The sequence below is a fragment of the Pteropus vampyrus genome, unplaced genomic scaffold, assembly GCF_000151845.1.
Source record: "Pteropus vampyrus isolate Shadow unplaced genomic scaffold, Pvam_2.0 Scaffold213, whole genome shotgun sequence".
In the NCBI taxonomy this organism is placed as follows: domain Eukaryota; kingdom Metazoa; phylum Chordata; class Mammalia; order Chiroptera; family Pteropodidae; genus Pteropus; species Pteropus vampyrus.
Window position 1 is genome coordinate 813,965 of NW_011888994.1, and position 13,630 is coordinate 827,594.

Consider the following 13,630-nt stretch of genomic DNA (forward strand, 5'->3'; position numbering starts at 1 on the left):
TAGAATAGTTATTAAGTTTAGATAGTATAATAGTTACTTACTGTGCATACTATTTTACTTTCACCAAAATATTGTTTTAAACCTTAGAAAACTTAGGACTTAGGTCCCAGTCAGCCTTGCTCCTGTGTTAATTCAGTTTTTATTGTGTGCCCTGAAATTGATTCTTCATTAGAACTTCTAGTCTCTCAGCCTATTAATTCACTTACTAATGAACTCGGCGCATTTCACTTTGAGTTCATTATATCTTGTGTCACACACTCCCACCACAAAACCCTCTGAAGGGAGGGTCCCACGGCCATGCAGGGTCAAAGTGGGACTTTCTGGGGATCACACATTCTTTCTCCTAATTTCTACATTTTTCAGAGGGGACAGAATTTATAGGAGATAAAGTTGGCCCGCGGAACCAGTTGGCGTTTTTCTCTTAGGATATCTTCCTCTCCTTGTCCAATCCCTCAACCAGGTGTGACATTTTTACAGAGGCTTTTAATTACCTTTACTCAAACTGGATAGTTTTTCTTATATTCTAAAATAGCTGCAGCAGTAAGATGTTTCAACATCCCAGAGCAAGACCATGATTGATCAGAAAGTGTAATTTAGAGTGCCTGAGAATGTTTGTATAAGCAAAGCACAGAGCCCATTTGTGCCTTTTCCTCCTTCTGTTCCTACAGTAGTTCTTGTAAAGCAGTAGTCCCCAACCTTTTTGGCACCAAAGACCGGTGCTCCTATGAGAATCTAATGCCAGATGATCTGGGGTGGAGCTGAGGTGGTGATGCTAGTGCTGGGGAGCAGCTGCAAATACAGATGAAGCTTCGCTTGCTCACCTGCCGCTCACCTCCTGCTGTGCAGCCCGGTTCCTAACAGGCCATGGCCCAGTACCAGTCTGCAGTCCAGGAGTCAGTGACCCCTGCTGTAAAAAAACTTATTCACTTCTTCAGACGTGGGTCACAAACTGGACAGACCACAAAGATCCTACCAGAATGTACTAATAACACACAGCTAAATCATTTTTGCAGAACTGTGTAGACTCTCACCTTGACTGGGAGCCTCTTTTCCCAAGCAGGTAATGTGGAGAGTCCAAAGTGCCCCATCAATTCTATTTATGACCACTCAGTATCTTTAGACCATGACCACTCAGTATCTTTAGACCCATAATTCACAAAATACAAATATAAAGAAAATCTTTCATTATTTATGTATCATAAATACCCCTGGTACCAATACCTGTTATAAAGTGTTACAACCTCAAGTGGTTGTATATCAGTACAAAGTACAGCACAGTACCTGGCACCTAGAGATTGCTGCTTTCCCTCCCTTTCTCCCCTTTCTGATCAACTAAATCTCTGCCAAATACTCATTCACCTATGTGGATGTTCATTCCTAGATAATTATACATACTCTATGTGTGTTCTACATTCATTTTGATTCATATATGTGTGTTCTACATTCATTTTGATTCATGATTTTATGTGTGAAAATGAGCATATAATCAGAGGTCTAGGGCATGGAGGAAAAATAAGCTATTACCTAAGCAAAGTGAACAGCAGAATAAAATGAAATTAGTGGCAATTGGCATATTTCCTAAAGAAAATAGATGACAGGCTGAGTGGATAAGAAACAGATACTAAGATACAAACACACATACATGCATGTACACACATAAATATATACTGTCATATCATATACAATAAAACTATTATTTTAATAATATTCTTGTATATATAAGAAAATATATGCAAGGTAAGTTACAGAGCATAAAAATGGAACGAACACCCATGATCCCACCCAACTTGAAATGTGAACATTGGCTATACTATTGAAACCCTTTTTTATTCCTTTCCATTCCCATCCCCTACATTTCCCACTAGATGTAATGACTATCTTGAATTTGGGATTTTTTTTCTTCATTGCCTTGGGGTTTTGTTTTATAGCTTAAACAGACATGTAGCTGCCCTATAATAATAAATTGTTTGATTGTGTTTAATTTTGCATTTTATAAAAATGAAACCTAACTAAATATTTTGCGTCTTACTTTTTTGTTCAACTGCATGTTTTTGTGATGTATATTATGTATGTAGATGTAGTTAGTTCATTTTCACTACTGTATAGTATTCTGTTGTATAATTGTATTGTAATTTATCTATCTATTCCCCATTTTGGTTATTTGCTGCACTATAAATATTCATGTGTCATAAATATTATGTCTCCTGGGTCATACTTCTGGGTCATAAAATGCATATCAAAAAGTTATGTAATTTTCATGCCTATCAACTATAATAGGAGTTTCTATTGTATGCATTTTCACCAAAACATGGTATTGCTAAACTTTTTCATTTTTGCCTATGTAGTAAATGTAAAGCATGTTGTCAGTTTTCCTAACTGTCTTACTTTCAAATCAAGGACTATAGAAACCTAAAAGGGGGCAGCTTTTAATGTAGAGATAGAAGTGGTAAAGACAATAGAAAATAGAATTTTCCAAGTTCAGCTACAAAGTTGTCTGATTTTCTACATTGTTCCTCTAGAATAGAATACCTTACCTTCTATCCTTTAGGTGACTTTGCTCCTTTTCAAGTCCACGAAGACCAAGGGAAAGATTCAGATTGGAAGCACATGAACTAGGTGGTGATGCAAAGGACTGCTGGGCTTCAGCATTTGATGTCGCTTCCTTGTTCTCACTTAGTGGGTACATGCCAGGGCTGGTGTCGGTAGGAAGGATGTACTTGCAGCTCTGAGGTCCCAGAGTGGAACCTATGGATTCGTGGCAGGTGTTCGTAGTGATTCCCTCTATATTTATATAGCTAATATCCAAATCACCAACCTGGTGGTCAGAAGAAAAACATTTTCTGAGCAAAAGTAAGACAGATTGGCTTAGCTAAGAATAAAATTTTCTCAATTTAAAAACCTTCTACTTTGTCTTTTTTGTTTTGTTTGTTCTTATTTTTGTTTTGTTTTATGTAAGCAGAGAATTCTTTCATGGTATGCTTTTGTTCATTTGGCTGCTATCCCATAATTCACAAAATGAAGAACAATTGAGTGTTTTAAACATTTTATGAACCACTGACTCAAAATGAGGAGGAAAAAAACTAAAAAGTAGACAGCTTTATTTAAAAGACAGCTTTATTTATAGGAATCTGGATAATCAAGATAGTGACAGTCACATAAATTTGAGTGCCCCAAAAAACACTACCAAAAAAAGTAGGAATAAAACTACATGAGATGCATGGACTTAGCATAACTAGAAGACAGAAAATGCCCCCAACTTCAAATTACCTGTAAATAAATAAAATAAACACCAAATCTCAGCAAGTAACCTATCATACTCCTGCCATAAGCCTTTGCAGAGAGTAATGGCAGTCTGGAAAATTCTGCATGGCAGAGAGAAAAGAGGGGTTAGTGAAGGGCCTAAGACTGATCTAAAAATCATCACAAGAAAAAAGTCCAGCCTACATGTGTGAAAAGGGTCCCGGCTGATCAAAGTGCTTGCTTTGGGGCTTAAAAGTACAGGTGATCTGATCTGGTGGTCATCTAGACATCACTTCTGGGGGAGAAGATGGTGAAAAGAAAGAGAATGACACCATTTACATATAGGATGGTAAAGGAGACATAAAGCCAAAGGGGAAAATTTAGGGTCCTAAATCAACTATCATAAGAATTTACTAAGGCAAAAACAATCAAGGAATACTCAAACCGTGGGTGTAAATCAAATGAGTAACAGGATATTGACAATGACTCAAACTATCTCCCACAACATACTTAATTTTTTAATAGTAATTTTACTGGAAAAAAAAAAAAAACTTGGTAGATCAAAGATACCATCACCAGTAATGGCATAAATTAATGTCATGTGCCTCTTGATACAGTGCACTGAGAGTACAACATCACTTCTGTGATATTCCTGCCAACCACACTAACGTGAGTCTAATCATGAGGAAATGACAAGCAAACCTAAACTGAAGGACATGCTTACAACAACAGAAAACCTAGTGTGTACCCTCCAAAGTTATCAGTCTCATAAAAGACAAAGACTAAGGAACTGTCCCCAGATTAAAGGAAACTAAAGAGACATGACAACTACATGCAACATGTGTAATTGAATTTTCTTTTGCTACAAAGAACTTTATTGAGACAATTGGCTAATATTGTATAAAGTCTATAGACAGGTAATAGTACTATATCAATGACAATTTCCTGATTTTGTAACTATATGTGCCTGTGTTAGAGAACGATCATGTTTTTAGGAAAATACACCATGAAAGATTGAGGGGTAGAGGGGCACCATATTTTTAATTTACTCTCAAATAGTTAAAAAAATATATATTTATACACATATTTTAAGCATTCACATTCACACACGCACAAACATATACTCAGAGAATATTAAAGTAAAATATTAACATTCGGGGAGTTTTGATGAAGCGTGTAACAGGGATTCTTTGTACTGAATTATGTAGGTTTGAAAAGATGTCCAAATACAATGCTGCTGCTGTTGTTTTCTCAAAGTAGTTTATATGACAGAGTAATTTCCAAAGTAGTTTTATTGTGTGACTTTCCTCACCATCTCATAACCTTGAGAAATCATGAGAAAGAGCATCACAAACAAGCAAGCAATCTTTTAAGGTTTCTGTGCTAGGTTGAAAGAGATGAAGGAAATTACATAAGATTCTTTCCAGATATTGCTAGAAATTATTTTAAATATGCAGAATTTGGACTCCTTATGTTGTTCTTACTATTCAAATGGACCTAGGGACAATAAAAGAAATGATAGAATACCTATACTACACCAATATAGTGAACTTTGTGACTTGATTCCAGGTTTTTAGTTTTATTTCCGTTTTTATTACACGTATTCAGGAATTCTCTGCTATATTTCAGTTTATCAATTAGCCTGTTTAAGTTTTCCTTAAATGTAGGCTTCACATTATTAAAGCAATACTTTTCTCACTGAAAATGTTCTCAAATAGAAATTATATCCTAACTTTATCTTTAGTTTGTGAAATTTTGTATTTTTAATGTATCTTAGAACATATAAAGACAAAATTTTCCTCTCATAATACTGAGTCGTGTACAATTTTAGCTATTTGAGGTAAATGAAAATATTATAGTATTCACTGAGGCTCAGAACTAAAAGGACTAGAACTCAAGAAGTATTTCATTTAAGTGCTGAGAAAATATGGCAACAGAATAAAACCATTAAAATCAGAATGTGCTAGAGCATATCAAGTCCAATTTCCCTGTATTTTCAAAGAAGGTCCCCAGAACTCTCACTTTGTCCTGAACTCTGTGCCTCATCCTAGACTTCATAACTAGGGCTCAAATTCAGCTGCTTTATACCAAAAACTATACCAATTATTTATAGCCTACTGTCCATTCTGATTTATTGGTTCCTCTGTCATTTTGGAAGGCAGCTATGCTAACCACTATACCAAAAATGCTTCGGTCCTCTGTCATTTTGAACATCATCCCAACCTATGCATTTATACTATGCATCTGATATAACAATGTTTTATAACACAAAAAGAAAAGGCAGAGATTCGACTGAAGGGCTAAAATTGAGATCTACTAGACAGAAAAAAGTTTATACCGCAGAAACCATCTGTAAGTAATAGGGTATAATATATGCATACTAACAACAACAAAAAAGGATAAAATGCCTTATTGCTCTATGAGTATATATATGGTGCATTTATACGGAGACTAGCTTTTTTAAAGTCAGTGGATAAGACAGAAATTGTGTGTTGTCAGAATTACCCTTGAAAATCCCTTAAATCTCCCATAAATTAGGACACACAGAAATCTTCAGATCTATAACTATATTTTAATATTTATAAATATTAAAAGTTAGGGTCACTGAGCTAGAGAAAAGAATGAAAGATAGGATAAATCTATACGTAGATGTACATTCAAATCACCAACCTTTAGAAGATTTAACTCACAAATCTCTATCAGGCAAAGGGCAGGGAATTCTAAAGGGTTCCAGCTTCCCTGTAACATGACACCATTCTATTTTAATATTAAAGCTCTACAACCTTATTACATGTCGCCAGGTATGTTGTAAAGATTAAATAAGTAATTTATGTGACAGCATCATATGGAGCTGGCATCAAGCTCTTGCTCATCCAGCTCTTGCTGGATTTGAATACAAATACTACTAAATCAGATCATATACACATTGTTTTTTGAAAGCTATAGAGAAAAAATTTGCCTCTCAACTGTCATTTCCTATTTTCGCAGCATTGGAGAGCTCACGCTCTTCTCATTTGGCAGTGTCATAAGACTTTGCCCTTACGGTGCGCCTTGGTAGGGTAAGGTGTGCTATGTTCTGAAGGAAGGACCTCAGTTAAATGCTTCTATGATGAGACTCCACTGAAGCATCACTGGAGTTGCACTTAGGCTAAAATTTTCAGAGGACCACAATAATGCTTAATTTATTTCTCACATTCTCGGGGTTGGGAAGAGGGCAGATTTACCTTGTGACATCAGTCACACCTTACCTGATCTATCACCATGCAGTTAGCATAGACTTCATCACCACCGTTCAACATATCGGAAAGCCGGCCTGCAGCATGGAATGTAGGGGGATACTTGGATTTTTTTTGGACATCAAAGGAGCGATCTGGAGGAAAAATGAAAACAGGATGAATAAAGTAGAAGGAATTTATTCTGCAGTCAACCTTTACCTTCTTAATCAAACCATAAGAAAAAAAAAATTAAGATTTCATTTTTTTAAGATGACATTTTGCTTTTTTCACTTAAGATCTACATGCATGTATTTTATACATCCAAACCTCCTCAGTTATCTAAAACCTTCATAAAGAATAACTCATTCTAAATAAGTTGTGCCCATTTCAAACACTATTTTTCCAATCCTGACAGATTTTTGTAAAATCAATTAGATTTCTCCTTTCAATTTCTAACAGACTACACTAAAATTCATTTATGAAACATTTCACTTGGAAGTATCAGTGATTGTGCTGTGATCCTCAAGTCCCATTGACATGTTCAGGCTCCGGACCCTCTACTAAAGGACCCGAGATAGTACACGGTCTAGCAGTTCTGGCTCTGTTGTGCCTGCTGAACTTGCATACTCTCGTACAGAGCTCTGCTTCTATCTGAATTACAAAAGTGTTTTTGGTTGCTTCCATCTTCTCGGCTTTGTTCCAAATAGATAGGTTTCTCAAAGTTGAGTCCCAGAGAGTTGAGATGTTACTGTATTTGTAGGTAACATAGAATTGAAAGCAATAAAACATAGTTTAATCAGAACGCTTCATTCTTGGGACTTTGGATAAACTAATCTCCAGACACCCTTGCAGAGTTTCTTCATCTGCAAAAGTGGATTATTATTACACTTTCCTTATTGTGTGGTTATGAGGATTAAACAAGTTCAGACATGTAAAGTACTTAACACACGCCTAAGTACTTACTAAGTGCTCGATAAACACTGTCGCTATTATTATATTTCGTTCTTAGTAGTTATTTTAACCATGCCCAATGTGAACTACAAGGTTATTAATACTAATCAAAGGGTGTTATAATAATAAATGATCAATATCTGTAAATGACTTTAATAGAGTGGATTCAAAGTAATATCCACAGCACATGTCATCCTCACTGATAGTCTATTAAGTTTCCCTGAGTGAATACAAAAGGGATATGGTCTCTAGTCCATCAGAAGTGGCTCTTATCCCACCACTCATCTTATCTAAGCCAGAGCATAAAACCCAAGTAAGCCCATGGGAGTGAACCAGAAATTTTTAAAAGTTAGTAACTGTTGGGCTGACATACTGGGAATAAAAAACAGTGTTTCATAGAAGGACCTGGATGACATAAAAGTTACAAAGATATATGAATTGTATGAGTCAAATGGCTCTGGCTTCAGATTCTACATTTAAATCTGCCTCTTCCCCATAGAACATTCAACTGAGATTTTATTAATACTCTTGGGGAAACATACAATGTAAATGTAAAACATTACTTTCTTATATCTATAATGTCTTCTTTTAAATAGTTAGCAATATAACATAGAAAGCCCACAAATATGCCACGACTATAACTTTTATGATCAATTACTTCACATTTTCATTCTAATTACACAAAATAAAAGCATGTTCCAAAGGTTATAAACCAAAAACCTGACAAAACCCTTCCAACATGTTCTGAAGTAAGAAAATACTCGCTCATTTGTCATTTTACAGAATGTTTGAAAACATTTATAAATAACTCAACATGATCCCCTAAAGTGTAATTAATCCAGCTTAACTGCTCTTATGTCATAAGTTCACAGACTATAAAACATCTGGTATGTCTGCCATCACACTTGGGAGGCTGGTTGTGCCCTTTTAAACCACTTGCATTGCTGCCAAATTAAAATATCATTGATAACCAGACTAAGAACTAAAAAGGTATTTAATAAGACAATTACAAATAATTGATTAATTTCATTTTATCTATTTTTATTAAAAAATTTTGAATCTTGAGATGAATTTCACTTTAAAAATATAGAACCAAATTACATATTATCCCAAATTGTTTGATGCCAGTGAATGCACTGCCCAGTCACCTCACAGCCACGTTCTTAACTACCAAGAGAGTGAGCTCTGTGTGCAAAATTGACTCTCACCTTCAAGGATGAACAAGACTAGGGTCTACCTCTATTTTCACATGCACGGGCAAAAGTCTTTGGATTTGGCTTTTCTTCCACAAACATATTTACCTGGCCCCATGTGCAGGTCAGAAACTATCAAGAGATCGTACCCAAGCAGTAAAATAAACTCAAAGATGGTGGAGTTACTTTGGTCATTCTGACCATGCTGTGATCTAATTTGTTTTCTGCATGATTACTTTGATCAGTTTTAGAAAATGATATAATTTATTCACAAAGACAGATCCATAATCTCTTATCGGCAATTCTGAAACCCAGAAAGTTCTGAAAATCAAAACTCTCTTTCTTAAATTTTGGTTCAAAAACAAATGTGGTGGCAAAATACAACCTGAACTCACACGGGGCAATGCATAGTCTCTATTTACCCCATTTAGTGTGAACATTCATACATCTTGCTAGAAAAAAAAAATCACAGTGCTTGATGATGGTATTGCTCCAGTGTCTCCTATGGTAGTCATATTACATATATCATAAGCACTATACCAAAAAGATCTGAACATTCTGAATTCCAAAACAAATCTGGCCCATAGAAGAGATTGTGGATCTCCACAAAATTAACCACAGCAGATATTAGTCCAATATTTCCCAAGATTTTGTCGTTCCTCTACCAAATTCATAATTTTTCCATATCTACACATCACCTGTATTATTACATTCTCTAGTACTTGTCCTTAGGTTGACTCGCCTTTTTTCTTTTAAACTAATTTTCAAAGAAATATCTAATCCCACTGTAAACAGAAAGCCAGGATTCCCTGTCAAAACTAGAAATTGTACATACTAAAACAATGAAAAAAAAATGATGAAACTACATTCTGACTAAATAAAGTTGCCTATCAAAGCTGAGAATCTACAATACCTGCTCTTTGTCATAAAGGGAGATTCTGAAGGATTCGAAAGATGCTAAAGATTCTAAAGATGCTAAAGATGCAGTGGTACCAAACTGACTTTCTCCTTGAAGCAGCAGAAAGGTCAAAAGAAAAGTGAAAAGGAAATCCCTCCTTTACTATGTAATTCAATGTCACCTACCGTTAGGTTGGGGTACCATCTCCAAGACTGACAGTTGCCAGAAGAATTTACCCCACACTTTGGAAAACTTGCCTAGACTGTGTCATCATCCTGTCAATTAGGTAACGATTACACTGAGACAGTAAGTCTTGTTGTGGGTGGGGGCATGACTATACAAAAAAGTACTATAACAGTAAGAAGGGAGAATCCATCTTTTCTCTAGACCTGTCACCCATAACCTGCCATGTAGATTCGCTGGGTTACTCATTGCAGCTATTTATAAAATTGGCCCAAAGTCCTTTTCATTACAACTCTTTGGAACATCTGTAGCCTCTACTTGTCAAAAGACGCTGAAAGATAATAGGACCTAGAAGTAAACATACACTGACAAACCAGAAGATTACACCAGACTCACGAGACCACCACTCCTTACTAACCTCAACGAGAGTCACTGCAAATAATGGACTTTAGATCCACTGGAAAAAAGAACTCTTTAAAAGTGCTTTCAAATAAATGTCAGCTACCCATATTAATGTGGCTAATTTCATCATTTTTTTTTCACTGTGTTTCAGCAATATTCAAAAAAAAAAGCTACAATGGTTTCATTTTTTTTAAATTGATCTCAAGATTTTCAAGATATATAATTTTATTGCTTCCATATGTAACCACATTAGTAACAAATTAAGTGAAAAATTATTGCCGAAAAAAAAGTCCTTCAGGTTTTTTTCCAATGAGCATATATAAATAATTTGCAATGAGAAAATCAGCTCTTAGTCTTAATGTTATTTTGTAAATAGTAAACCTTACAGTTTTGTTGATAGCATTAATTTTTAATATTTGATAAACCTGTATTTCAGAGACAGTATAAAAGTAACTAAAATTCAATTTCCATCCTAATAACTATAAATTTTAAATTAGTGAAGAGCAATGCATTGCAGTAGTTGAGAGCATGGGCCCTGGGCTGCCTGGATTTAAGACTCCACTCCACCGCCTACTAGCTGTGTGACCTTGGGCAAATTACTTAACTTCTCTGTACCTCCCTTTCCTATCTGTAAAACAGGGATAATAATATGGCAGAATGTTGATAAATATTGGGATTGGGTAATGGATACATGGAGATCCATTGTTATAACATACTGCTATGTTTTCTGTTGTTTTTTTATATGTTTGACAGTTTCTACAGAAAAAAAAAGTTAAAGAAAAAATAAGTAATTCTGTATCCCACTATACTGTCAATGACTATTAGATGCTATAGCAATTTTCCAAATCTCATAGGATTGTCTTAAGGATTAAATGATTTGTATTTTAGATTAGAACATAATCTGACAAAAAGTAAGTGCTCCGTAACTGCTTGATATTATTGTATAACTAAATGAGGTTATATAGTTTTAATTATTTTATGTGGTTTTAATTCTTCAAAAAAAAATGATTATAACTTTACATGTTTAAAACCAACCCCAGGCAACTGCTATTCATAAAACATTCCATTTGCTACACAAAAAGCTTTAAAATGTTGTAACTCTTTTTATTCCTGATTTAGCTCATGTTAAGAAATTTTGAAAAATCCATCCTGAACATGGTAATTAAAAAACAAAGTCAAACTACCCATAAGAGTTACCTACGACAACTCAAAGGTAAGATCTCATGAAATAAGAGATACTATAACAGCAAGACAAACAAAGAATAAAGTCAGACCATCAGAGATACCGTTTCTCAAGAACAAAGGGAGGATTTCAGAAACTACCATGTTCTAACACGAGGAAATGGACTGGGGCCAGGTTCTGACTGAAGAGCACCTAGAGGATAAACAAAAACTCTGTGGGGATCCCCAGCTCGCCCCTCTCCCATTATTCCCATTGCTTTGTAATATGATCTGTGGAACTCCACGAGGACTCCAGAAGCAGCACTTTTCATCGGCACTTCCTTGCTATACTGGAGGCTCTAATGAAGTGACAGAGGAGAGACAACTCTCCTGAAAGTAAGCATACATCTCCCACAGAGTGAAGAGGAATTAGTACTAGTCAGGAGGGGAGAGAGAGAAAGGCAGCTGTGGATGATTCCTTTTTCTCTGACATTTACAACTGCCCCCAATCTGACAGGAAACAGTTAATAGCACGGACCAGCCTAGGGCTTTGGGAACCTGATTTTTAAAGAAATCCAACTCTCCTTCAAGAAGCTAAGAGCCTTGTAACTAAAGGAAAAAGGCCTACTTCCCTGGTTATGTAAGGGACCCACACCCAGACATAAACAAGCCCGGCTAAGGCAGCCTTCGGCAAACCTGCTGCTGACCTGGTTTGGCCCACTCCGGCTGCCAAGCTCTTGCCCGTGCCACTCAGGAGAAGTCCTCTGAGTCTGGATATTTCTTAACAATGGCTGGAAAGGTTGGTTTCATTCATTCATTCATTCATTCATTCATTCATTCATTCATTGTTTTGTTTTAAATCTAGAATTCTATGAACACAGCAGAAAGATTTAGTCTCACCCATCACAAAATGGATAAGACTTGTTTCAGAGTTCAGTTCTGGGCACTCCACTGAAACAGTGCCCATCACAGTCACCAATGACCTTCCCATTACAGAATTTAGTAGTCAATGCTCAGGTCTCACCCTAGGTGACCTACAGCAACATCTGATGCAGTCGATCACTCCCTTTTCCCTCTTTGCCTCCAGGACACCACTCTCTCTCTTCCCAGCCTTTCCTTCTCAGTCTTCCTCATCCTCTGGATTTTGGCAAGTTGCAATGCTCTGGGGCCAATCCTCAAACCTCATTTTCTCTTCCTCGCTCCACTCATTCCCTGGATGCCAATAACATGGCATCACATACCATTAAAAGGTGATGACTCTCAAATCTTCATCTCCAATCCAGACCTCTCCCCTGAACCCAGACCCCTTCCTTGATCTCTCCACTGAGTTGTCCAGCAGCTACATTAAGCATGACAGATGTAAAAGAAAACACCTTCCTGCTCCTCCCAGTAAATGGCAACTCTATCTTTCCTTGGAGTTGCCTTGACTGTTCTCTTTCACAGTCGAATAGATCCAGAATCTGACCTTTTCTCATCACCTCCACTGCCACCCCAGGAGAAGCCAACACCATCTCCTGCCTAGACTATTGCGAGACTACTATCTCCCTTCCACTCTTCTGCCCTCCATAGCCCATTCTCCACAATGTTGATAAATCAATTCTGTTACAGAGGAAATCAAATCATGTCACGCCTTTGCCAAAATTCTCCAGTGGCTTCTCATCTCATTCAGAGTACAAGTCAAACTTTACCACAACCTACAGTACCTTGCTCAAATGGTTCTGGGACCACGTTCTAACATATATATATATATGTGTGTATGTATATGTGTGTGTGTGTGTGTGTGTGTGTGTATATATATATATCATATAGATACACATTCATACACACGTTGTGTATATAGGTACACACATATATAGATATGTATGTATTTTGATGGGGGCAGGTCCTACACATCCAAGCAATTCTTGAACACCAACTAGGTGTCCTACAAGTCAACACGATTCTGACACTAGCATCGGATTCCATGGGTTAAGAGTTTGGTCTTACAAAACTGCCTTTCCCACTCCCAACTTTAGATGCCAGCTGCAAGTCCAAGTTGTCACCTGTGCTTCTGACTGGCTATAGATTGAACTTCAAGATGCCAGTCACAAGTCTAGGTTGCTAATTGTACTTCTGACCACTAGCTATAAATCATGTTCTCACGACCTTCCTCTTGGGTTCAATTCATTTGCTAGAGGGGCTCGCAGACCTTGAAAAACATTTTACTTACCAGATTACAGTTTATTATAAAAGGATATAACTCAGGAACAGCCCGATGAAAATGATGCACAGGGCAATGTGTAGGGAAAGGGGGCAGCGCTTCCATGCTCTGAGAACACCACTCTCAGTAACTCCACATGTTCACCAGCCAGAAACTCTCTGAATCCCATCTTCTTGGGTTTTTAATA

At 36.6% G+C, this 13,630-nt stretch overlaps 1 protein-coding gene across 6 annotated transcripts in view; it reads right to left on the minus strand.

The window, feature by feature from the left end:
• The window catches only part of ARHGEF28 (Rho guanine nucleotide exchange factor 28), a 272,376-nt gene that overhangs the window by 93,033 nt on the left and 165,713 nt on the right, over nt 1-13,630 (minus strand). For all 6 annotated transcript variants that reach the window (XM_023538177.1, XM_023538179.1, XM_023538175.1 and 3 more), the window contains 2 exons: nt 6,489-6,610; nt 2,535-2,815 (listed from right to left, as the gene is read on the minus strand). In XM_023538177.1, the coding sequence (XP_023393945.1) occupies nt 2,535-2,815; nt 6,489-6,610 (403 nt within the window). The remainder of the gene's footprint in view (nt 1-2,534; nt 2,816-6,488; nt 6,611-13,630) is intronic.